General features: G+C 35.3%; 1 protein-coding gene across 14 annotated transcripts in view; it reads right to left on the reverse strand.

The window, feature by feature from the left end:
* Fer (FER tyrosine kinase) overlaps window positions 1-26,694 on the reverse strand; it is a 486,842-nt gene that overhangs the window by 330,389 nt on the left and 129,759 nt on the right. For 13 of the 14 annotated variants that reach the window (XR_012449076.1, XM_074076987.1, XM_074076984.1 and 10 more), the window contains 2 exons: window positions 11,270-11,392; window positions 3,857-4,046 (listed from right to left, as the gene is read on the reverse strand). Coding sequence is in view for 13 of the 14 variants with exons in the window: in XM_074076987.1 (XP_073933088.1) it covers window positions 3,857-4,046; window positions 11,270-11,392 (313 nt within the window). In the remaining variant the exon portion in view is untranslated. Of the gene's footprint in view, window positions 1-3,856; window positions 4,047-11,269; window positions 11,393-26,694 lie in introns of those variants that run through there. The other variant, XM_074076993.1, reaches the window with a different exon arrangement.

Below are 26,694 nucleotides of genomic sequence, written 5' to 3' on the forward strand. Positions count from 1 at the left end.
GTCAACATTCCCAAAATTACTGCCCTGTTTGTTACATGCCTTTGCAGCAAAATATCCTCAATATTTTATTAAGATTGCTCATCAATGACTTCCATGTTGCTAACTCCAAATTCAATTATCAGTTCTCACCTAACAGCACCTTATCAGTAACACTAAATAACTAATTTTTTCCTCTGATTTACAATATTTTCTTCACTAGATTTCAAGGATACCTGATTTTATTGATTTTCTTCTCCCACACTGGTTAGTTCTCAGTAACTTCTGATTTTCCTCTTAACTGAAGTGCTCCAGAATTCAATACTTGTTCCTCTTTTCTTCTCTATCTTCTCTCCTTTGGTGACCTCATACAATCAATAGCATCTGATAGCTACAACTTTTAAAACTATACCTGTAGTCCAAATCCTGCTTCTGACCTCCAGGCCAAAATACCCAAATTTCTACTGATTTATCTTTTTAAAAAGATCACTGAGTCTTTATCTTTTTCATCAAGACTGCTCGACCTGTATTCTTTCCACATTGCTCAAAACCAATTCTGTTCCTCTAATCCACAAGCACTATATAATCTTAAAGTCATCATTGAGTCCTCTCATTTCTCACATCTAGAGGAAATTTTATGAGCTCAACTTTGGAAACATATTCAGAAGCTAAACACTTCTAGCCACTTTCAGTGCCACCATCCTTCCTCAAACCATTATCTTCTAGAATGTGAGTGAATCCAATAGTCTCATTCTTCCATGCTTGATCCCTTAAAAACATTCTCAACAAAGCTGCCACAGTGATTCATTTAAATCCAAAGTTATAGCACGTCATTTCTTTGTTATAACCCCAGACCCAATGACTCCACACTTTACTCAGAGAAAAGCTATAATCCTTAATTATGGTCCACAAGTTCCCAAGATCCGAGTATCTATTTCTCATTGCCTCTCTAACCTCATTCACTATACGGTCACCTTTCCCTCCACTTAGGCCTCCATGCTGGACTTTGAACAGTCCAGACATGCTCATTATTTACAGTCTTTGCAGTGGATCCATCCTGTGACGTTCTTTGTCGAGAAACCTAAGTACGTTTCCATGATATCATACTATAATTCTGAGTTCTTCCAATACTCACCTAAATGTCTGTTGTTGAAATGCTCACTGTTTATAAGATGGAATTTATGAAAAGGGAGTATCAATTAGAAATGCCCATGTTACTTACATAATTTTGTAATGTTATTCATAAAATAATGCTTAAATAGTCATTAGGCAAAAAAATCATTTATGATTTAATGTTTTAATTGGTTTCAAGTAAATTGAAAAGTTATATTCTAAATAGTACTTGAAACACTAAAGTATGCAAAGAGTTCACTGATATTGGTGGGCAGTATTAAGAACTATGCATTGCATAAATTTCTACTTCATAAAATATACAATTACTTAATTGGCACCAATTTTGGGGGGTGCCCTGTATGATTTATAAAACACCAACTGTTTTGGTGGTACTGAAGTTTGAACTCAGAGCCTTACACATGCGAGGCATCGCTACCATTTCAGACATAACCCCTTCCCCAACCCTTTATGCTTTAGTTATCTTTCACATTTTTGCCCAGTCTAGCCTCTCAATCCATGACCCTTCTACCTATCCTCACGACCTAGCTGGGAATGTAGCTGTGCCTCACCACACCTGACTTATTTGTTGAGAAGGGGGTCTCACTAACTTCTGTCACAGCTGGCCTTGAACTGCAATCCTCCCAATCTCTACCTCCTGAGTAGCTGGGATTACAAATTAGCACCACCACACATTGTCAAAAACACAAACTTATTACTTTAAGCTACATACATTATAGTATTCCTTTGTAAAATTAATAAATTTTACAATTAAAGACATTAGATTTTTAGGAGATAGCAGGGGGATAAATCAGAGTCTTCCAGTGTTGCTCAGGCTAGTCTCTAATGTGATAAACCTTCTAGGTCCTGGGATTACAGGAATTTGCCATCACACCAACTAAATTATAATTTTTAATTAAAGACTTACTAAAGGCATTATTTTAATGAATAAATAAGATGCATTTATAATTATTTCAATTATCAAAAATAAATTGGAAAATGAAATATGGAGCACTATATAAAAATTTGCAAGGTATTATCACCAAGTGGGTATAGGAGAAAAGCCTGAAGGTGCCAAAAGGCAGTTTGTTCTCTTAAACTTACTTATACATTTCTGAAAAATAATTTACTCAGTTCAATGACTAAGAAAGACTGAACTTCAAATCATCACGAATCCTTAATAAAATGAAAATTAACTATTGTATTTTAAATTTTGAAGGCCAGGTTTTTAATCAGTCATTCATTGAGAATAGCTCAAGCAGCAACTTGAGCTCACCCCAGTCCTCAGTATAAACTACCTTTTATTCTATCGTGACAATGCCAACATGGATTATCTGCACATAAAATTACTTAAAATAAAATAAATTATCTAGCGTTAACCAATTTGCCACAAAGTCACTCCATTAACTAATTAATTATTCAATTTCATATCTACATGGAGACAAGAAATATTAAACACACTCAGAGAACAAAAGGTTTAAGGTTGTCAAAACCCAAGCAAAAGAAAAAAACCTGACAAACTCCTCCGGAAGAATGTATATGCCAGATAATTATAAAGAATCATAATAGAAGGAGATTCCAACAGAGCCCTTGGTACATTGACTGGGGCCCTTACAGGTAGAATGGTACTGGAGAGCAAGGAGTTAACAGTTCACAGTGATGCATACATAAGCATGGCTCAATTAACATCAAAAACTGCAACAACCGCAATATTTTAAATACTTCATTTCCACATCTATTGTGGTTTCAAATATAGCCTTTTAGTAGGGAGACATTATAATCTGTTTATAATCAAATTATTTAGAATCACGTAAACTAAAAATTACTAAAATATCAACTCTAAATTCATGAACTATAACAGTTCTGTCTATGGAGTACATCCACAGGAAAAAACGAGAATATCCCTCAGTCAATGAAATGTCAGTGTGAATAGAAGGCTGTTCTGTACACTACAGGATGATTAAGTGACAATAATATCCACCACTTGTTGCAACAAAAAAATGTCTGTTAAATGTCTCTGACTGGGAAAAACTGCCCCTTAGCAGGAACCACCAACATAGATCAACGATTAGACAGACAGACAGACAGATAGACAGGTGCATAGATAGACACATAAATAGAAAGATACAAAGATAACAGATGATACATATATAAAAGGAAAGGAGAAAGGGAAGGAGGAAGGATTTATATTGGGCATTTGTAAGCACTTAAAATTACATAAAACTGAATTTTAAGTTGTGAATTTGAATGATTTAAGGATATCTGTGAACAAAAAAAAAAATTTCTGGCAGAACAGACATTTAAACTTGGAACTTGAACTTGCCAGGCAGGTGCTTTCCCACTTTAGCCACACTCATATTCAGAAAAAATCTTTTTTAAACTAAATCCATATTTTGTATTGTGAAAATAACAAACATACCACTAACATGAGGTAAATAAATACCTTTCTCCTTATTTCTTACTTCTACTTAAGAATAACACCCTATTTTCTTGCTGACTCCCAGAAATAAAACCAATTGCAGACTTTCTTTTAACAGTTTTGAAGGCAAGAGAAGAGCTTTATCCCTCTGACTCTGCAGGTGATTCCTGAAAATGCTCTTCAGATGACCTGAGGTGACTAATAAGTCTATTTTGCATTTACCAGCAAATTTAATAAGACTTGCACATTAACGAGCAATAATGTGTTGTGGCACCAGAATTAATTTTTGTGCTCACTTATTACCTTGATGCTACTCTTTCCAAGTTTCTCACTGGAAACTCTTTAGCTTACCATAGATGTAACTGATCGTGCATCTTCTTCATAATTTATGACTGGAGGTGGCTCCTTCCCATCATTTTCTTGTACTTTTTGCTCTAATAATTCTTTCTGTGCTGCAAACTTTGCCTCAGTGCATCTCAACTGCTGGACTGATTGCTTCAGCTCTTCAAGTGTCTGTTTTTGGCTCAGCAGAAGCACAGTACTAAAAGAAAATAAAATCAAATATAAATTATTTCAACTTCTTTAAGAAGCAAAGATATTAATGGGAAAAATATATTATCTAGGTCGTGCTTTTGTTCCATTCATTTTCCTCTTTATAGGAGTCTTTCAGAATCATAAAAAATATGAAGCTAAACAGATTTTTAAGTCATCACAATGGTTATTAAATGTTAGCATTAACAAAATGGAAGAAAGCATTTAAACGCATTCAAGATCCTTTAAATACATTATGATCTATGGCACTCGTCTTTATTTATGCATAACCATCTACCTCACAGAGTACAGACACTTAGACCCAGAGGTGGAGAGCCTAAAATGAATGGAAATGACATGAGTAGATCTCAAATTGATTTGAAATCCCAAAGGTAATATAGCTAGGGTCAGATCTATGCCTAAGGTAAAATAAATCACATTAGGGTTGACAGCCGTGGCACCAAGCTGTATGTACATGATGAGGTTTGTGTGTGTGGAGTCAGGGAAAGCAGTTATGACAAGGACTGAGGGATCAGTGTGATTGAGGGAGTGAGCATAAAGTAAGTCCACAAATCTTTCCAGTATTACCAATATAATGACAGTATATTTCCCCATCACTCCTTTAGAGAACTATTCTTTGAAGGCTGCCCTCAGTTTAGTTTGGGAATTTCAAACTAATGTACCCTCATTTAGGCCACAGGAAATCACACATTGGTGATAGGAATGCCTCTGGAAAGACCCCACATGTACAGTGCATTGACCACTTAAAAGAACTGAGCCATGCACTGCTGAAAGTAACTTACTAATGCATAAGAGACAACAGATTATAAATTAGGGAAAGCTTCAGAAATGGACAATGTGGTTAGAAACTGAAACTTTAAAAGGGTAAAAATATTAACCTATTCTGAATAAGTATTTGCAGGCAGATATAACCCACACTAAGATTTATTTATAAATAAGCTGGTGATTGATGTTTTCAGAACTAAGTTCTATTCTAATTGTGTAAGATACAACGTCAGTGACTACAATAAAGAAAACTATGAGCTCCTCAAATACACTGCCTCAAGTCCCAGGTGAGTTTCAGAGAACTGAGTGAAAGTCTGGAAAAACAGAACTAATACGAATATTTGTAGGGGACCTAGAAATGTTTAGAAGACAGATTACTCTACATACAGAATTCAATAAATGATAATTATCATGTACATAATTATCATTCAATAGTCTGTGGCCTATTTTTTAAAGCTACAGATTTGTTGGTAAATTCATGCCAACTTATTAGTTGCTTTTTCACAATAAAGTGGCATTTTCATTTCTCACTAAATCCATTCAAAGGAACTTGATTTTTAAGACAATAAAAATCTGTAAGGACAGGGTACTGGAAAAGATTACATCCACTATGCATTTTAAGTTTCTGTGAAGAGAACTCTAAAGGTTTTTTTTCATCTTAGAAGCCATGAAGTAAAGAGGCCTGAATCAAAACAATGACAACAGTAAAAGAAACAATTCAAAATAAACCAGGTAGTACATTTTTGTATGCAGTATCTGGAAGATTAGTTAAAAAAAGAAAAGAGGGCTAGGCTCCATATTTCATGCCTATAATCCCAGCTCCACGGGAGGCAGTTTCAGGCCAGCCCAGACAAAAAGTTAGTAAGACCCACATCTTTACTAGTAAAAAGCTTGGCAGGGTGGCACGTGTCTGTACATCCTGGCTTTGCAGGAAGAGTAAGTAGGAGGATCGTGGTCCAGGCTAACCCAGGCATAAGACAAGACCCTATCTCAAAAATAACCAGAGCAAAAGGACTGGGGAATGGCTCAAGTTATAGCTAGCAAGTGCAAGGCCCTGAGTTCAAACCCTAGGACCACTAAAAAAAAAAAAGGAAAAATCCCACACACAAAACAGAAAGAGAGAGAGAAAAATGGTTTTCAAAATGTGGATATACTTGAAAATAATGCTCTAAACTCATTATTGTTATCAGTCTTTCATAAAGATTAATGAGAAAGGCTCAAAAAAATTAAAGGAATAAAAATAATCTATGTAAAACTGAAATATGCAATGACAAATAAGGCATAATAACCGTAAAAAAAATTGACTGAATATACCAATCCAATTCAACAACACAGTGTTCCTGAGGCTGCTATCCTTAGAGAAGCCTACTTGCAAGGATGGCCATTGGCTGACATCTGGAACGATGTCTGGAAAAGGGTTCTTTACATTCACATAAAAGTGAGCGTAAAGTAACTCCCTGTGCCCAGACTATGCACAGCATAGGTTCTATGCTGAACACCTGCATATCTGCTGTGTCTAGAATTTTGGTATATGCTAGGGCAAAGGTTCCTAGATCAGCCCTAATTAAAATTCTTCCCTAAACAGCAACATCACACCCAAGTTTTTTACTTTCATTGCAGGGAGAAGAGTGTACTATGTATGACCCTTCTTGAAAAGGAAATAACAAAGAAATCTGAAAGTGAATTCCTCCAGCTACTGCCTGTGTTGTTAGCTCTGATAGGTAATGATAGATAGATAGATAGATAGATAGACAGACAGACAGACAGACAGATGATAGATAGATGATTGACAGAGTTACAGATATATAGCTTATATCACTGTAATAAGTCTCAGCCTTGAATACAATTAAACACTGCAACCCATAAGTTCTAGCAATCCACAAACAAGAGAGTTGTCTCAGGAAATCTTGATACATGTACTTTTCCCTAATTCTCCCACTAAGTATTGGCAGACAAACAGTAAAAAGAACCCAGAAATAGACCTACACAAATATGCCCATCTGATTTTTTTTTTTTTTTTGGTAATACTGGGGCTTGAACTCAGGTTCTGATGCTTTCTAGGCAGGTACTCTACCACTTAGCCAGTCTGCCAGTACTTTTTCTGCTGGGTATTTTCAATATACGGTTTTGAGAACTATTTGCTGGGTCTGGCCTCAAATCATGATCCTCCTGATCCTCATGAGTAACTAGGATTACAGGCATGAGCCATTGGTGCCCACATCATTTTTGACAAATATACAAACCACTTCAAAGTTGCAAAGACTGCCTTTTGAAAAATTGGGCTGTAAAAAAGTATATGTTTATACAGAAAGTTAACCTCAACCTTATAAAATATAAAAAAGCAATACATTAAAAATTTCCATACTTTATAGAAAACAATTATCTTCAATGGATAAAAAAATTGTGACATATAAATATGCAATTGATTATTATTCCACCATTAAAAATAAGTAATCCTGCGATTTGTAACAACAGAAATGAATTTTAAAGGCATTATGCCAAATGAAATTAGTGGAACGGAGAAAGACAAATGATCTCACTTTTTTTCTCTAAAAGTGTTGAATTCAGAGCCAGGTGTGGTGGCTCATGTCTATAATGTCAGCTACTTAGAGATGGAGATAAAAGATTCAAGGTTTGAAGCCAGCCCAAGCAAAAGTTAAGGACACTTTATCACAAAAACAATCTGGGCATGGTAGTGCACACCTATGGTCCCAGCTATTTGGGAGGCAAAAGTACAAAGTTAAAGACCAGCTCAGGCAAAGTTAGTTTGAAACTAACAAGGCAAAAAAGACTAGGGTATGGCTCAAGAGGTAGAGTGCTTGCTTAGCAAGCACAAGTTCAACCCCCAGTACTCTACTCTGCAGAGTAGTTGTTATAAGGAGTAGGGGGTGGAGAGAATGGAAAAGTGTTCATCAAAGGGTACAAATTTCCAGTTATGAGTAGGTTCAGAGAATGTAATACATAACATGTTGACTATAGTTAACATTACTGAATTGTGTATTTGAAATTTCCTTAAATGTTCTCACCATGAAGTAAAGCAAAATAAAACAAAGGGTAACTGAGGTGATGAATGTGTTAAATAACTTGAATAATAATTTCACAAATATATCTGTATCAAATCACCACACTGCATATCTTAAACTCATAGGATTTTGTCAATTATATCTCAATAGAAGTAGATATTTAAATGTACATAATTTTTATTATCTTAAAATGGATCTGGACTTAAATATAAAATCTAAAGCTATTGTGTTTTAGAGAAAAAAACAATGAAGGAAAATTTTTCGAGATCTAGAGTGAGACAAAGAATTCTTGACTTGATAACCAAAAGCACAAATCAGAAAAGGTAAAACAGATAAAATGGACTGCAGTAAGATTAAAAGTTTTACCAAAAGATCCTACTAAGAAGATGAAAAGACAAGCTGTATACCAGGAGAAAAATAATCTGCAAATCACATATCTGATGAAGGCTACTATCTGAAATATATAAAAAGCTCAGTGATAATAATACATCTAAAGTATAAACAAAAGAAATGGACTGGTATTTTGATCAAAACAGATATACACACTGAAAACAAGTACATGGAAAAGATATTCTACAATATTAAACATTAGGGAAATGCCTATTAAACAAAAATCAGATATCACTACCTACAAACCTATTATAATAACTCAAATTTTAAAAATGACACCACCAAACGCTGGTGAAGATGAGGAGAAACTACATCAATCACATATTTCTAGTGGTCAGCTCTTTAAAAAACTAAACCTGCTATTACCATGCAATTCTGACTATATAACTAGGCATTTATCCCAGAGAAATTATAATTTACGATCACATAAAAACTTGCACATAATTATTCAGAGCACTTTTACTTGTAATAAAGCCAACAGCTAGAAATTATTTGTACTTTAAAGTATGAATAATTAGACAAATAATGATATATACATATTGTTACAAATTGAGTTTTATCCTCCCACCCCCAAAAAATAGATACCTTCAGGTCATAACCCTTGAAGCCTCATAATATAACCTCATTTAGAAATAGGATTATTTCAGACTAAATATAAAGTAAAATAAGGTCACACTCAAGTGCAACATTTTATATTATGTAACAGGATAGATGGTCCTGTCACTCACAGAAATAAAGAGTACTAAAAGTGAACTGGATTGGGTGAGGCTGGATTGGGCTATACTAAGGAGCTTCTAAATCCAGCCTCAGCCACGGGGAAGTAGACATCCAAAGAGGGATATCAAATAGGCAAGAAGTGTGAGTGAGAATAATAAATGTGGATCAACTTTAAGAGAGCAAGAATGGAGAGAGTTCAGGGAGAAAAGTCACATAGCATAGAGCCATGTCTTTAGGAACCCCAAAATAGATTGTCTGGGTAGAAGAGAATAAATTTGTGAAAGAGTAGCTGAAAGACTGTAGTAATCATCATCTTGGGTTCCAAATGGCACAGGAAAAGAAGGAACATGAAGTCAATGAAGTCAGATACCCCTAAGTGGCCAAGAAAAATAGTTGCCAAATTTTGTTTGTTTTTTGTTTCCTCCTTTTATTTTATCATTTTTACATTTACTTACATGTGTATACATTGTGCCACCTCCCCTCCCCCCCCAAATTTCTTTATCCATTTATCTGTTGATGGACACCTAGGCTGATTCCATAACTTTCCTATTATGAATAGTGCCATGACAAACATGGGTGTGCATGGGTAGCATCTCTGTTATATGCTGACTTTGATTCTTTCAAAATCAGGCATACATGTGGGAATGGAATAGCTGTATAAGCACTGGTAATCTTAGAGATTTCTAACTATAGAGATAGTGCAAAAGCCAGACCTAGGCTTAGGTCTGAAAACTAGGTAGTAATTGAGGAATAGAGTGACCACAGTTACTCTTGGAACAAGTTTAAAGTAAGAGAACATAAGGCAAAAACAGTAGTTGAAGAAAAAGAAAGCAACTAAAGGAGGGTTTGGAGGACTGGAAGTATACTAGCTCAGTGGTAAAGCACTTGCCTAGCATGCACAACACACTGGATATGAAGCCCAGCACTGCAAAATAAAAGTAGGAGAAGAACAGGGTTGATGTGAAGATTGGTTTCTGTAGTCAAGACTTTCAATATAATTAAGAAGTGAGCATAAATAAATAAAAAAGTATCAAGATCCAGTTGGGAATTTAAGAAAAACAGGGGGAGGGGAGCTTCAACATAATATATAAAATATGCAAAATACCTCATGAGATATAATAGAATTTTTTATATCATAAGAAATGAACTTAGAACAAGGAACTTCTAATAGAATAAGGAAAAACGATGGGTACTAATGTGGGTATCTTTGGATATCTAGTCCCCCAAAATAAGGGAGTTGTCAACTAATGCTTCGAATTTTTTTCTGCAATGTAGATAGTGAGGAAAATAAGAGGATCAGAAATTTCAGAGAAGTGAAAAATATTTGAAAATTTGTGGCAAGCCACAGAAATCTAACACATCACAATTTCCTCAATAGGTGTGATAAATCAAACCAGCAGTAAGAATATGATAGCAAGCAATTTGCATATTCCAGTCAGGATTAGAGAAACCATTCCAGTAACAAATCCTGTAGTTAAAAGCTACTACAAATCAGATTAGTAATTTTAAATTTAAGGTCAAAATTTAAACTTTGAAGCAGTAGAAAAGATAATGCAATCAGCAGTAGTAAAAGACAAGAGTATAATTAAGACAAAAAGTCCAAAGACCCAGGAAGAGATTTACAAACTCAGAAATCAGCAAGATAAACAAATAGTAAGACGAAAACAACTAAGAAAATTCCAGAGAGATTTTTATACGTAAAGTGGATTTTTTTTTTTTTTGGCAGTACTGGAGATTAAATTTAGGACTTCATGCTTGCTAGGCAAGTTCTCCACCAATTGAGAGAAATGCCCCTCCTCTTGCTTTTAGGTTGTTTTTCAGATAGGATCTCATACTTTTGTTCTGGCTGGCTCCACAGTCCTCTTAGGTCCACTCTTAGTAGCTAGGATTCCAGGCATGTATCAGCATGTCCAGCATTATTTTCTGGTAAGTTTGTTTGGTCCTTCTAACACAGTAACAGTCAATTTCTAGATGATACTGAACTACTCTTTTTAAAGAAGGGATTTACAGTGCATCTGGTATAAATGAATCTGAGAAAGTGAAGGCAGCTTTTAACAAAGTATTAAAACATTGAGAGAGATTATCAACACACTATATTTACAAAAACATGGGCACAATTTTCCAGAGTATACTATATTTAGAGAAATGCAGAATGACTTTCCTGGAGTCCTAGAAAGTAACTTAAATATACAAAGCCTTACACTTAAAATTTTTCATTTCCAGAAATGTTATGTCCATAATAGCATGTAACTTAAGTATTTCTGTAAAATTATATTACTTTGAATTTCTTCCTTCAAATCGTTTTTCATTTACTTACTCAGACTTTCTTTCACAGGTCTTAGAAGACTCTTCAATTCTCTTCTCCAGCTCCAGGGCAACCTCTTCCTTGTTTAAGAGCATCTGCTGTGTCTGTATAAGTTCTTCTGCTAAAGTTTTCAACCTAGAATGAAAAGTTTCAACATAATCAATTAATACACTAAATATGTTCGCAGTATTATACATACTAAAAGAGCATTTGCATATTTAAGGTTGTGATGTCCAAAACCATAGAAACTAAAGTAAAATTTCAGTTCCTGGTTACACTAGCCATGTTTCAAATGCTACACAGAAACATTTGGCTAGTGGCTACATTACTACATAGCATAAAAAAGAACATTTTCATTTTTCAAAATAGTACTTGTGGGAAGTGTTAGTCTACAATCTTACTCCTTAAAATTGAATAAGAAATTGAAACAGAAAGCAAAAAAAGAAAAGAGAAGTAAATGAATACCTGTCATATCCCAGGAGTAGAACACAGTGAAAAGACCACACTTGTTATTTTCACACAAACATACGTTCATATGGCAAATTAGCTTTGCTATATTTATATCTGAGACTCTGGGCAAATTCTTAAGCTCTTTGAAACTATTTTCCAATATGTAATTTCATTACAGTAACATCTACCTCACAGCATAGTTTTGAAAATAAAAACCTAATATACTATACATGTTATAAAGTGTCATTTGATATATAACAGATAAATGTTAGTTGGTATAATTTCTGTATGTCACCTCATTTTCATAACACTGTTATGAGACAGATACTATATACTTAAAGGAAACAAAGTGAGACTCATTAATATGGCAGTATACACTGGTGGTAAGCTATTTCTATGTCCATACATTGTAATTATGATTTTGAAATATTCTCTGTACTAGATTTGAACATAATTTAATATATGAAATTAACATGCACTCACAAAGCAATTAATTTATGGTTATACAAAATACATTCAATCCTTAATTAAAATTGATGAAATGATTCTACCATAAAAGCACACACACCTATCATATCACATTAACACATTATCTCCAACCTTTCAAAGCAAACATGAAGCACAAAAGATACAAAGAAGATATTAAATAATGTAACAATATAAATTTACATTTATATGAAGTTAAAGAGATCATAAATTATGTCAAAACCAAAAGTCAGACTATGAACATAATATTTGCAGTACAAATGATAAGCAAAAGCCCCTTTACTGAAGAAAAATTTTCAGAAACAAGAAAATCTAGAGGAATTCCAAGATGGTGGCAAGGGGGAGGAAGCAGAAAGCATGCCTCCTAAAGTAAAATCTTGGAGAGATGCTAGAGATACACCTTACATGAAAAACCACCCAGAAGAGGCAAAACTTTGATTCCTCTACATCTCCAGCCTGTGCATAGCATCTCCACTTCACATTAAATAGAGAAACCAGGAGGGCTCCCGCACCACCGCCAGACGCCAGAGCCGAGACGGCTTAGGAAAACGCAGACTACAAAGTGAGCTAAGCGGCATGTGGTACACCCACAGACAAACCTGGGCCAGATCAGCATAGCCCCCTGGACAGACCCACCCCCACCCAGGGGAAAAAAAAACTGAATAATAAGCAATAACAACAAAGACACATAGCAAAGAGGGCAGGGTGACCTGAGCACCGACGATGGGGATGGGGAAATCCCTCACAACAAGTCAGCTGGAGAAGGCAGGAGCGGGGACACACTCAGCAATCAGGAGCAGGAAAGCTTGTAAAAGTGATGGAGGAAGGAAAACTCCACAGGAGGGGGGAAGACCCACTTCCCACGTGAGCTATAAATAAACATGCAGGCCTGAAAAAGTGGGTGCAGTGTCACCTCCCCCAGTGTGCTTGCAAAGGGGAAAGCTTGTAGCAGCAGCTTGCACCCAGGAGAACTCTGAGTAAACAAAGCCTGCAGGGCCAGGTGAGTGTTAAACTCACTCCTGAGATTTGCATAAATAAAGCCTCCAGCAACAGCAGGCTGACAGCAGCAGGCAGGCAAGCCACAGCCTCAGATAGCCATTCACACAACTGTCTCCATACCCTTTTTTTTTCCCTTCCTTTGATGAGACAATAACTGAACTACACCTGCATGCCAAAAAACTTACTGAAACTGGATTGCATTTGAACTTGGGACACTTTGTGGGGTTTTTTTTGTTTTGTGCTGTTTTATATTGTTTTGTTTTATTCAGTTTTTGTTCCCCTTTCATGAGATGATGATAAAACTACTTCTGAGACACCATCTCCAGGATTGGAGGCTGAGGGACTAACACCAAAATTATTAAGAATGAAACTTTATTGCATTTGAACTTAGAGATTTTTTTTTCTTTTTTTTTTTCAATCCTCTCTCTGTCTCTCTAATGCCTGTTCAGCTTAATGTTGATTAGTATACTCTCTCTCCCTGTTTATATTTTTAAAACTTTTGTTTCTTTGTTTGGTTTTTTCTACTTATTTATTTGTTTTTAACTTTCTTTAACTTCTTTACTTTCTATCCCCTCTCACCCTTCCATTGTAAATATCACCATTGTTATTATTACAAGCAAGAAAATACTTAATGGGACACAATACAGGGAAAATAACAACACCGTGGACAATGACAGGAAGACAGAAAAAACAAGGAAACCAGTTGCCCCACAGCAAAAAATTAGTACAGGAACTAGAGGGAAATGAAGAAAACAGAAACTAAGAAACAGATTCCAACAAAATGAAGATAAACTATGCCAAAGAACCCAATGAAGCCCACAAGAACAATCTAAAAGAAGAAATACTACAGGTAATCAATGAGAATTTTATAGCGATGATACTGGATATGGTCAACCAAAATGTACAGGAGACACTCAAGAAATTCCAAGACAAGAAAAATACAGAATTTGAAAAAGCAAAAGAAGAAATAAAAGAAACCATAGAAGCCCTGTATAAACACCAAAATGAAACAAAGACATGATTAAAAAGAGATAAATGAACTAACAATGAAAATAGACAACATTAAAGAGGAAGGGACTCAGGATATGGAAAACCTAAGAAAAAAGAACGAAACAGAACTGCAAAACAAAATTGAAGGTCAATCCAGCGGACAGAACAAACAAAAGACAGAATCTCAGAACTCGAAGATGAAATGGTAATTAAAGGAGAACTCAAGTCCTGTGAGAAGAAAATGCAAAAACTCACCAACTCCATCAAAAGACCAAACCTGAGACTCATGGGCATGGAAGAAAGAGAAGAGGTGCAAGCAAAGGGAATGCGTAATATATTCAACAAAATAATAACAGAAAATTTCACAAATCTAGAGAAATCTATACCCATACAGATGCAAGAGTCCTCCAAAACACCAAAAAGACCAAACCAAAATAGAACTACCTCACGGCATATTATCATTAAAACCAAAAGTTCAGAGACCTGAGAAAGAATATTGAAGGTTGTAAGAGAGAAAAAACAAATAACATACAAAGGTAAATCCATCAAAATCACAGCAGACTTCTCAACAGAAACATTAAAAGCAAGAAGAGCTGAAGAGCCTGGGGTGAGATGTTCCGGACACTGAATGAAAATAACTTCAACCCTAGGATACTCTACCCAGCAAAACTATCATTCAAAACAGATGGAGCAATAAAAGTCTTCTAGGATAAGCAGAAACAAAAACAATATGTGACTACAAAGCCACACCTACAAGAGATTCTTCAAGGGATACTGCACGCAGAAAGTGAAACCCAACATAACCATGAAAGGGCAGGCAGAAACAAACTACAGGAAAAGAAAAAGCAAGAAGGTAGAGCGTAACCTCAACTTAGGTACACACAATCAACCTTCAAACAACTAAGACAATTAAATGACATGAATCACGACATACCTATCAATACGAACACTTAATGAAATGGACTTAATTCCCCGATCAAAAGGCACCATTGATGAACTGGATTAAAAAGGAAGATCCAACAATATGTTGCTTACAGGAGATGCATCTCACTGACAAAAACAAGCATAGGCTTAGGCTGAAAGGCTGGAAGAATATTTACCAAGCCAATGGCCCCCGAAAACAGGCAGGAGTAGCAGATACTTATCTCTGACAAAGTAGAATTCAAACCTACATTAATCAAACAAGATAGAGAAGGACATTCCATACTAATACAAGGGGAAATAGACCAAAAGGAAATAACAATTATCAACCTATATACACCCAATGTTAACGCACACAATTTCATCAAACATACCCTGAAGGACCTAAAAGCATATTTTAACTCCAACATAGTGGTTGTGGAAGACTTTAAAACCCCATTATCATTAATAGATAGGTCATCCAAACAAAAAATCAATAAGAAATCCTAGCTATAAAATGTACAATAGATCAAATGGATCTAGATGATGTCTAGAGAACATTTCATCCAACTTCTACACAATGTACATTCTTCTGAGCAGCCTATGGAACTTTCTCCAAAATAGATCATGTCCTAGGGCACAAAGCAAGCCTCAGCAAACATAAGAAAATAGAAATTATACCATGCATTCTATCTAATAACAATGCAATAAAACTAGAACTCAACAACAAAAGACAAAAAACATGCAAGCAGCTGGAAACTGAGTAACTCATTACTTAATGAACAATGGGTCATTGAAGAAATAAAAGAGGAAATTAAAAAGTTCCTGGAGTCAATGAAAATGAAAACACAACCTACTAGAACCTATGAGACACAGCAAAGGCAGTCCTGAGAGGAAAGTTTATAGCCATCAGTGCATATATTAAAAAGACTGAAAGATCCCAAATCAATGACCTAATGATACATCTCAAACTCCTAGTAAAACAAGAACAAGCAAATCTCAAAACAAATAGAAGGAGAGAAATAATAAGTAAGAGCTAAAATCATTGAAATAGAAACCAAAAAAACCATACAAAGAATCAATGAAACAAAAAGTTGGTTCTTTGAAAAAATAAACAAGCTCGACAGACCCCTTGCAAACCTAACTAAAATCGAAATCCAGGAAATCATCAGAGACTACGTCGAGAACCTATATACAAATAAATTCAAAAATCTTAAATGGACAGATTTCTAGATATATATGATCATCCAAAACTGAACCAAAAGGATATTAATCACCTGAATAGATCTATAACACAAAATGAAATTGAAGCAGCAATCAAGAGTCTCCCCAAACAGAAAAGTCCAGGACCTGATAGATTCTCTGCTAAATTCTATCAGACCTTTAAAGAAGAACTGATACCAACCCTCCTTAAACTGTTCCACGAAATAGAAAGGGAAGGAAAACTGCCTAACACATTTTATGAAACACTTATCCAAAAACCAGGCAAAGACACCTCCAAAAAGGAGAACTATAGGCCAATCTCCTTAATGAACACTGATGCAAAAATCTTCAACAAAATAATGGCAAACCGAATTCAACAACACATCAAAAAGATCATTCACCATGACCAAATAGGCTTCATCCCAGGCGTGCAGCGGTGGTTCAACATACAAAAATCAATAAATGTAATAAACCACATTAACAGATGCAAAGACAAAAACCACTTGATCATATCAATACATGCAGAAAAAGCCTTTGATAAGATCCAACACCATTTCATGATAAAAGCTCTAAGAAAACTAGGAATAGAAGGAAAGTACCTCAACATTATTAAGGCTATATATGAACAACCTACAGCCAGCATTATACTTAATGGAGAAAAACTGAAACCATTCCCTCTAAAATCAGGAACTAGACAAGGATGTCCACTATCTCCACTCCCATTCAACATAGTGATGGAATTCCTAGCCAGAGCAATTAGGCAAGCAGAAGGAAGAAAAGGCATACAAATAGGTAAAGAAACTGTCAAAATATCCCTATTTGCAGATGATTTGATCCTATACCTTAAAGACCCAAAACACTCTACTCAAAAGCTCCTAGACACCATCAATAGCTATAGCAAGGTAGCAGGATATAAAATCAACATACAAAAATCATTAGCATTTCTATACACTAATAATGAAAAAACAGACAAAGAATACATGAAAACAATTCCATTTACAATAGTCTCAAAAAAAATCAAATGCCTAGGTGTAAACTTAACAAAAGATGTGAAAGACCTCACAAGGAAAACTATACACTTCTGAAGAAAGAGATTGAGGAAGACTATAGAAAGTGAAGAGATCTCCCATGCTCATGGATTGGTAGAATCAACATAGTAAAAATGTCGATACTCCCAAAAGTAATCTACATGTATAATGCAATTCCCATCAAAATTCCAATGACATTCATTAAGGAGATTGAAAAATCTACCTTTAAATTTATATGGAAACACAAGAGGCCACGAATAGCCAAAGCAATACTCAGTCAAAAGAACAATGCCTGAGGTATCACGATACCCGACTTCAAACTATATTACAAAGCAATAACAATAAAAACAGCATGCTACTGGCACAAAAACAACATGAAGACCAGTGAAACAGAACAGAGGACCCAGATATGAAGCCACACAACTATAACCAACTTGTCTTTGACAAAGGCACTAAAAATATATGATGGAGGAAAGACAGTCTCTTCAACAAAAACTGCTGGGAAAACTGATTAGCAGTCTCAAAAAAACTGAAACTAGATCCATGTATATCACCCTATACCAGTATTAACTGAAAATGGATCAAAGATCTTAATATCAGACCACAAACTCTAAAGTTGATACAGGAAAGAGTAGGAAATACTCTGGAATTAATAGGTATAGGTAAGAACTTTCTCGATGGAACCCCAGCAGCACAGCAACTAAGAGATAGCATAGATAAATGGGACTTAATAAAACTAAAAAGCTTCTGCTCAACAAAAGAAATGGTCTATAAACTGAAGAGAACACCGACAGAGTGGGAGAAAATATTTACCAGCTACACATCAGACAAAGGACTGACAACCAGAATATATAGGGAACTTAAAAAACTAAATTCTTCCAAAATTATTGAACCAATAAAGAAATGGGCAAGTGAACTAAACAAAACTTTCTCAAAAGAAGAAATTCAAATGGCCAAAAAAAACATGAAAAAATGCCCACCATCTCTAGCAATAAAGGAAATGCAATTAAAACCACACTAAGATTCCACCTCACCCCTGTTAGAATAGCCATCATTAGCAATACCACTAACAACAGCTGTTGGTGAGGATGCAGGGAAAAAGGAACCCTCTTACACTGCTGGTGGGAATGTAAACTAGTACAACCACTCTGGAAACAAATTTGGAGGCTACTTAAAAAGCTAAACATTGATCTACCATATGATCCAGCAATACCACGCTTGGGGTATAACCTGTGACACAGGTTACTCCAGAGGCACCTGCACACCCATGTTTATTGCAGCACTATTCACAATAGCCAAGTTATGGAAACAGCCAAGATGCCCCAATACTGATGAATGGATTAAGAAAATGTGGTATTATTATATACAATGGAATTTTATGCAGCCATGAAAAAGAACGAAACGTTATCATTCGCTGGTAAATGGATGGAACTGGAGAACATCATTCTGAGTGAGGTTAGCCTGGCCCAAATGACCAAAAATCGTATGTTCTCCCTCACATGTGGACATTAGATCAAGGGCAAACACAAGGGGAATGGACTTTGATCACATGATAAAAGTGAGAGCACACAACGCAGTTGCCCTCAACGCAGAGAAACTAAAGCAGATACTTTAAAGCAACTGAGGCCAATAGGAGAAGGGACCAGGAACTAAAGAAAAGGTTAGATCAAGAAGAATTAACCTAGAAGGTAACACACCTGCGCAGGAAATCAATGTGAGTCAACTCCCTGTATAGCTATCCTTATCTCAACTAGCAAAAACCCTTGGTCCTTCATAGTATTGCTTATACTCTCTCTAAAACAAAATTGAGATAAGGGCAAAATAGTTTCTGCCAGATATTGAGGGGGTGGGGGAGAGAGGGAGGGGGCGGGTTGGGTAAGGGAGGGGGTGGGGGACAGGGGAGAAATGACCCAAACATTGTATGCACATATGAATAAGAAAATTAAAAATAAATTAAAAAAAAGAAAATCTAATATGAAAATGACAAAGAACACAAATGAAAGTTCAAGAAAATTTTCAGGAAGTTCTGTGGTATGATGATATTATAGAAGTACCCCCTTCACATGGCTCTGTGAGTGACAAGAGTCAGTGCAACAAAGGAGAAACCATATTCCAAGGACAGAAAAAGAGGCAACGCTCCAAGAAGAAACAAAAGAGGTGACAGGAAAACTAAATAGCTTGATCAAACAGAAAAGCAGCTCAGAGCAAAATGCAAAGCAATGTACAAGTTCAATGCCGGCTCCTTTGGAAAGGGAAAAGAATCCAATGCCATAAGTATAAGGTAAGCAGGACAGTACAGGCAACTCCAATGATAACAGCAGCCTGGCATTCATAGTTGAGGGAGAAACCCATGGTTCTTACAAGCCTTAAATGTAGTATGTGGATTTAAGGAGGCTGAAAGTGACAACTCCCACATAACAAGTTACATTTAGAAAAGAAGTCTATTATTATGTAGTTCAACATCTCTGAGTGCTATAACTAGGAGTCATCTTGAGAAGGATCCTATTTATACAGACTACACTACTCTGGAGAGCAGAAAACATGAAACAATCAAAATTCAGGGTCCCTGCGGACACAGTGACTGGGTGGGAAATAGCTGTGAGTCACAGTTGTGGAGTTGGGTAAGTTCTGTGCCAAATGTGCTGACAGGTTTAAGCAGTGAAGAGCATGCACTGTGGAGGGCATGGTGGTCCTGTCCACAGTAATGAAGAGCAAGCGTAGTAGCCTAGAGGCTGGGTGTGACAGTGCCAACACCAAGGCAGGTGGATCGCTCAGTTACTATGCAACCCACCCACACAGCAGAGAAATCAGTGGTCTGTTTGCTTCCTGCACTCACTGAGGTATAGGGGATATGCTGCAGCTTGGACATCTGCCATGGCCTGGGCACACAGACTGAAGACCCCTGGAGTGAGTATTATCTGCTTGGCCCACACATCCTTAAAGCTCATTAGTGCTAGTTGGGGCTCCAGGAGCACATACAGAAAGTCTATGGAGTAATACTGCCTTGCAGTATCATAATCAGCACAACAGGAAACATGATGCAGTACTCAGCCTACATATGGCACCAACCTGTTGAGAGGAATTACAACAGCTCTCAGCTAACCTCCACTACACCTGCCAGATTCCAATATTAGAGAACCCAGAAAGAAGCTTCTCTAATCCTAGTACCTTAGCTAGAAGGAATTTTTGACTCTTTTTTTCTCCCATTATCTTTTTCTTGCTTTTATCTAAATTTTTTTTATTTTTTAGTTGGATTTTTCTCTTTTCTTCTTTCTCATCTTTCCTTTTAATCTTTGTCTTTTTCCCTTCTCCCTCTATTTTATTATTAATTTTACTTTTAATTGTTAATTTTTTAGTATATTCTGTATTATTTTTGCCCTTTCTTTTCAATTGATATTGATGTAGTTTTTTTGTTTTAATTGCTTTTTATATTTCTGTATCTTCTTTGTTCCTGTTATTACTGTGGTATGTTTTCTCCTCTCTAAGCAGTACTGGAGATCAAGCACAGTGCCTGAAGCAATTTGGGTAGGTGCTTTGCCACTGAACTATACCCCAGGCCCACCTTACTCCAGGTATGAGCTCATCCCACTCAAATCTTGGCCAATAGCTCAACTTAAAGAATACAGAATACAAAGGTCCCAGCTGACAACCTAGCCCCAAGCAGGTACAGCTAAAGGAAGGCCTGAATTTCTGTTCTTCAACGTTCACCCCTTAGCAACAGCAGAGGAAAATAACATAACTATCATATACACAGCACTTATGAGAGAACTAGCATAGGTCACTCCAACACCCTTTAAGAAGGTACATTGCTGACAAGACTTGAGGTCTAACTCATATACATCATTCTCTACAACATACTTGCCTGCACTACCAGAGTGACCCTACTCTTTTGGGACCGATAGAGATAATGGGCTTTTCAGGTACCAACAGAATATGCTTAGCATTAGAATCTACTAATCAACCAAAGCAGCCACAGGGAACCCACACTAAAAAGGGCACTCAAAATGAAACTCAGCACTACACAACAAACCAACATCTCAAAAGCTCATCATCAAGAAAAGGCTGCTCACTAAAAAGGACCCCCAAAGTTGAAAAGATACCAATCCTACCAGATACACAAATCTCAACACTAAAACACAAGAAATATGAGAAAACAAGGCAACATGACTCCTCCATAAGAACGTAACTCTCCACAAATTCAGTCAAAAGATATTTAAGTGGATAATATGCTGGACAAAGAATTCAACCAATTGATTCTAAAAATGACTGGCCTAGGGTTATAAATCAGTGTAAAGCACTGCTTAGCATGCACAAGGTACTATTTTGGATTTTCAGCACCGCAAGAAACAAAAACAACAACAAAAAACAATAATTAATGAATTCAAAGAAAATACAAATAAATACCTGAATGAATTAAGAAAGGTCATTCAGAATATGAAATAGAAATTCCATAAAGAGATAAAGATTCTGAAAAAGAACAAACAGAAATCTTGGAAATGAAAAGCTCAATGTGTTTGTTTTATTGTCATTGTGACCAAATGTCTGACAGAAACAACTTAAAGAAGGAAAGAATTATTTTGCTCATGGTTTCAAAGGGTTCAGCCCATGATTTCCTGGCCCCATGAGCTTGGGAAGGATATCATGGCAGAATCAGTTAGCAGAGGATGTTCTTCACCTCATAGCACACAGGAAACAGAGAAACAGGAAGCAACTGAGGGAAATTATAATCTTCAAAAGAACATCCCACTGAACTAGCTTCTCCAGGTGGGCTATACCTCCTAAAGTTTCACCCACCTCCCAAAATAGCACCACCAACTGGTGACCAGGCATTCAACACATGAGTCCATGGGGGTAAATTTGACATTCAATCATAACACTCAATTAATCAAATTTAAAAAAAAAACTTAGTTGAGAGACTCACCAACAGACTAGATCATACGAATATCTGGGCTTGAAGACAGGTGGGTAAATTACCACATTCAGACAGTAATAAAAAAATACATAAGAATCAACATAGTATTCAAGATCCATGGAATACCATTAAGAGACTAACACTACAAATAATCAAAATAAATGAGGGGTGGAGTTATAGACTAAAGGAATAGAAAACCAATGAAATAATAGCAGAAAATTTCACAAATCTCTAGAAACACGGATATTTAGGCAAAGGAAGCATTTAGAACCCTAAATAGACAAAACCAGAAAAGAACCTCTCTTCAACATCCTGTAATTACATTGTAAAACTACATAATAAAGTAAGAATATTTAAAGCTGCAAGAGAGAAGTGTCGAGTCATTTATAAGGACAAATCCATTAGAGTAACAGACCCAAGAGATATACACTGTAGAATACCTCTGTAATCCTAGCAGTCAGGAGGCTGAGGCAGGAGGACTGGCAGTTTGCAGCCAGCCTTGGCTACATAATCAGTTCAAAGCAAGACTGGATAATATAGTGAGACCCTGTCCCAAAGAAACAACAACAAAATGAGACACAGCAATTTTCTGTATGCAGGAAACTCACCTGACTGCAAGAGGTATACACAGAGTAGAAGTGAAAAGACAGACAATGATATTCCAAGCAAATGGAATCCTAAAAAAAGCAGGAGTAACTATACTTATTCCCATCCAACAAAACAAACTTCATACCAAAATTGGTCGGAAGAGACAAGGAAGGTCACTATGTATTGATAAAATCAATAGTTCATCAAGAAGACATAATAATTGTTTAAGTGTATATACACTAGATGTCAGACCAATTGATTTTATAAAACAAACATAGGAGAAATGAGCACCAATACAATAATAGTGGGTGACTTTAATATCTAACTCTCACCAGTATATAGATCATTCAGACAAAAAAATCAACAAAAAAAATCAGGGTTAATTTAATCCTTATCTACACTATAGATCAAATGGACTTAACATCCACAGAATATTACATCCAACAGCTGAAGAATACACATTTGTTCATGGAACTTTTTCCAAAACAGATAATATTGCAGGCCATAAATCAAGTCTGAAGAAATAAAACAAATTTTCTTCCATCTTATCAGATCATGACAATCAAGAAATAAATAGCAAGGGAAAATATAAGAATTATTTAAACACACAACATTTGGAAAATTTATTTCTCTGTAACAGGTCATATTATCATTATCAGATAAAGAAGGCATTTCTATATTATAACTAGAGATCATTTTCAAGAAAACTACATTTCAGCCCCAGGCCTCAAGTTACTTAGTAAACAATGATAAATAAGTAAGTAAATAATGCATACTGCTTTGCTATTTATAAAACTCAGTATTTAATCCTCATGAAAATAGAGAACATGGGCCTTACTTCAGAACCTATCCGAATCACCTTCTGCCACCCCCATCTGAGGCAACAAAGAATCAGCTTCTAACCACTGTTTTAGCCATACTCAATTAAAGCTGAATTTAATAAAATCTCTATCTTTCTCTTCATCACTTTCTCCTCTGGTCTATAGTTTGCTTCTTGCTTCATTTTTTCCTTTTGGTAGTGCTAGGGTTAGAACCCTGGCCTTCATGCTTGCTAGGCAGGCACTCTACAGTTTAAGCCATGCCTTCAGCCCCTTTTACTCTGGTTGTTTTGGTGATAGTGTCTTGTTTTTTGCCCAGGCTGACTGGATGACAGGCATGTGACACACAATGAGATCTCACAAACTTTTTCTGCCTGGGCTTCCCTAGAACCATAATTCTCCTGATTTCAGCATCCCAAGTATCTAGGATTACAAACATGAGCCACCAGCACCTCATATATTGCTTCAATGAGTGTACAAAGTTGTAAATACAAAGGTGTTTATTGAGGTATTGCTAATAATCATAATAACCAGAGCCAAATGCATTCTGGTGCTAAGGGTGCTTTTCCTCCTCAATTTTATAAGCTTCACACTGCACAAAACCTGAACCTAACTTTGGCAACAAGAAAAACTATAAATAACCTTAATGTCCATCAATAAATAGCTAAATTAATAAACTGTTACATGAAAACAGTAAAATACTGTATACTATTAAGAAATTTTCATATATGTTATTATTAAAAGTTGATGATCAAAAGAGTATGCATAGAATAACCCTCACTTATATTAAAAACAATTTGTGTACATATAGGTGTTTAGATATACATTTTGAAAAGATACATAGACTTTTTTCATGAATTAACCCTGGAAGGTAGTAACGGGAGAGTCTACAAAAAGAAACAAGACTTTTGACTTTCATGCATACCCTTTTGTAAGATTTTGCGGATTTTTATCATCTACATGCATTAATTATATTTTTTCCTTGCTATGTCAGGGGTTGAACTCAGGGCCTTGTTCATGCCAGACAAGCACTCTACCACTGAGCTATATCTCCAGCCCATTTGAATAATGTTTGAAGATTTGACTATATATAAATATATAAAACACCTACTATTGTGGATAACAACTTTTCAGGAATTATACAACATTTTTATACTCAAATCACTAACTATCATTATCCAAATTTTACAACACTCTTAAGAAACAATTTCCTAAAAAGTAATAAATGGCTTGCCAAACAAATCATTTTAAATCTTTATTTTGTACATGAAATTTCCAAAACTGTCATTTTAATTGTGACCTTCAGTTAATAAAAAACAAAATAAAACAAAAATGGAATAGGGTTACAGTTGCCTCAAGTACCTTCTCTGAAAACTTTTCCTTTATTATTGCAATATAAATTGAAGAAATAAATATGCAAAATGGTGTAGAACTGTAACTGTGTCACTGTGATTTATATTATGCCAAGTAGCAATGTAAGGTGATATGGTCGCTACCACAATACAACTGCTTTGACTCTGCCACTGTAGCAGAAGATCATCCACAAACAACAGGCAAATGAGTGAACACTGTCATGTGCCAATAAAACTTTATTTATGTACTCTAATATTCAAATTTCACATAATTTACATGTCTCACAAAATATAATTTTTCTTTGGATTTTCTTCAATCATTTAAAAATGAAAAGAGCAACATTGTATGCACATATGAATAAAAAATAAAATAAATAAATTTTTTTTTTAAAAATGAAAAGAGCATTCTTAGCTCATGGACTATGTGAAAATAAGCAGCAAGATGAATTTGGTTCACAAGTATATATATATTGCTAACTCTTACTCTACAGGATCCAAGAGAGTAATTTTTCCACATAGTGAGTTACCTTTCTCTCAATTAAGAGATCCTATTTATATTCCATTATAAATGCTACACATTTTCTGATTCTAAATTTTAAAAAAGATATGGGGAAACATGAGACCTGAGGTTGGGCCTTACTTTAGAATATAAGAATGTGCATTTTACACAATCTTCTGGAATCAAATGTATGTCATACTGATAGAAAGTAATATCTTATAATAAAGACATCTCATTGGAAATTAGAAAATAAAGTCAACAAAAGAAATAAATGTGACTTAATTCTTTATCATTTTGCTAAAATTAACAAAAATTACTCCTTTGACAGATATTTTAATGTTCATTATTTCAGAATAACTTGCTGTATTTAATTAACTAATTATACATATTGTTATGCTGATTTATAACCCCATTTAAGTTTAAAGTAAATCATAAATGGATGTCTGATATACCCAAAACACCAAAAATCACATAAGCATGTAACTATATTCTAATATTCAAAATTTTATAACATGACTTTTTAAATCTTTATTACTGTTGTACTGAGGGTACAGTGTGACATTTACCAAAGTTCTTATAATAGATCATAACTGAATTCACCCCTCCATCATTCATAACTTGACTTTTTAAGTTTCTTAATGAAGTAAAACTACTGTCCCAAATTATTCAATTAAATAGTGCTTAGATGAGAAAAATGTGTGCATATATAACTTTAATAAATCAATCCTTACTTATAGTTTATCCTTATATAGTGTATGTTTTCCAGCATTTGGCAAAGAAAGTATATCCAAAAAAGAGGCAGGTGGGAGAAGGTTATTAATGTGGAAAAACAGAGATTATAAAGAACAGGGCAAAGAAAGCAACCTCAAAATCAATCCTGAACATAATGCAACATAAAAGCCTGTGTGATGGAATTATATTGTCTCAGATGTCCTCAGAGGCTTAGAAATAGCCCTGGACCACATTAGATAAGATACTATAGAAAAATATTCCCTATAAATAGGAAATAAACAATCTTGTAAATACATAACTCATATGTATAACTGTATAAATAAATACAGTTGATGGATAAATAATGAGATGATAAAAATGTGATACATATTTAAATCAGTAAGAATAACTTTGTTATATATAATTTATATCATTAAATTTCCATCACAAGGGGGTTAAAAGAATCTGTCCAATAATTTGCCAAAGGACATTACACCAATT

The sequence above is a fragment of the Castor canadensis genome, chromosome 6 (genome assembly GCF_047511655.1).
Source record: "Castor canadensis chromosome 6, mCasCan1.hap1v2, whole genome shotgun sequence".
In the NCBI taxonomy this organism is placed as follows: domain Eukaryota; kingdom Metazoa; phylum Chordata; class Mammalia; order Rodentia; family Castoridae; genus Castor; species Castor canadensis.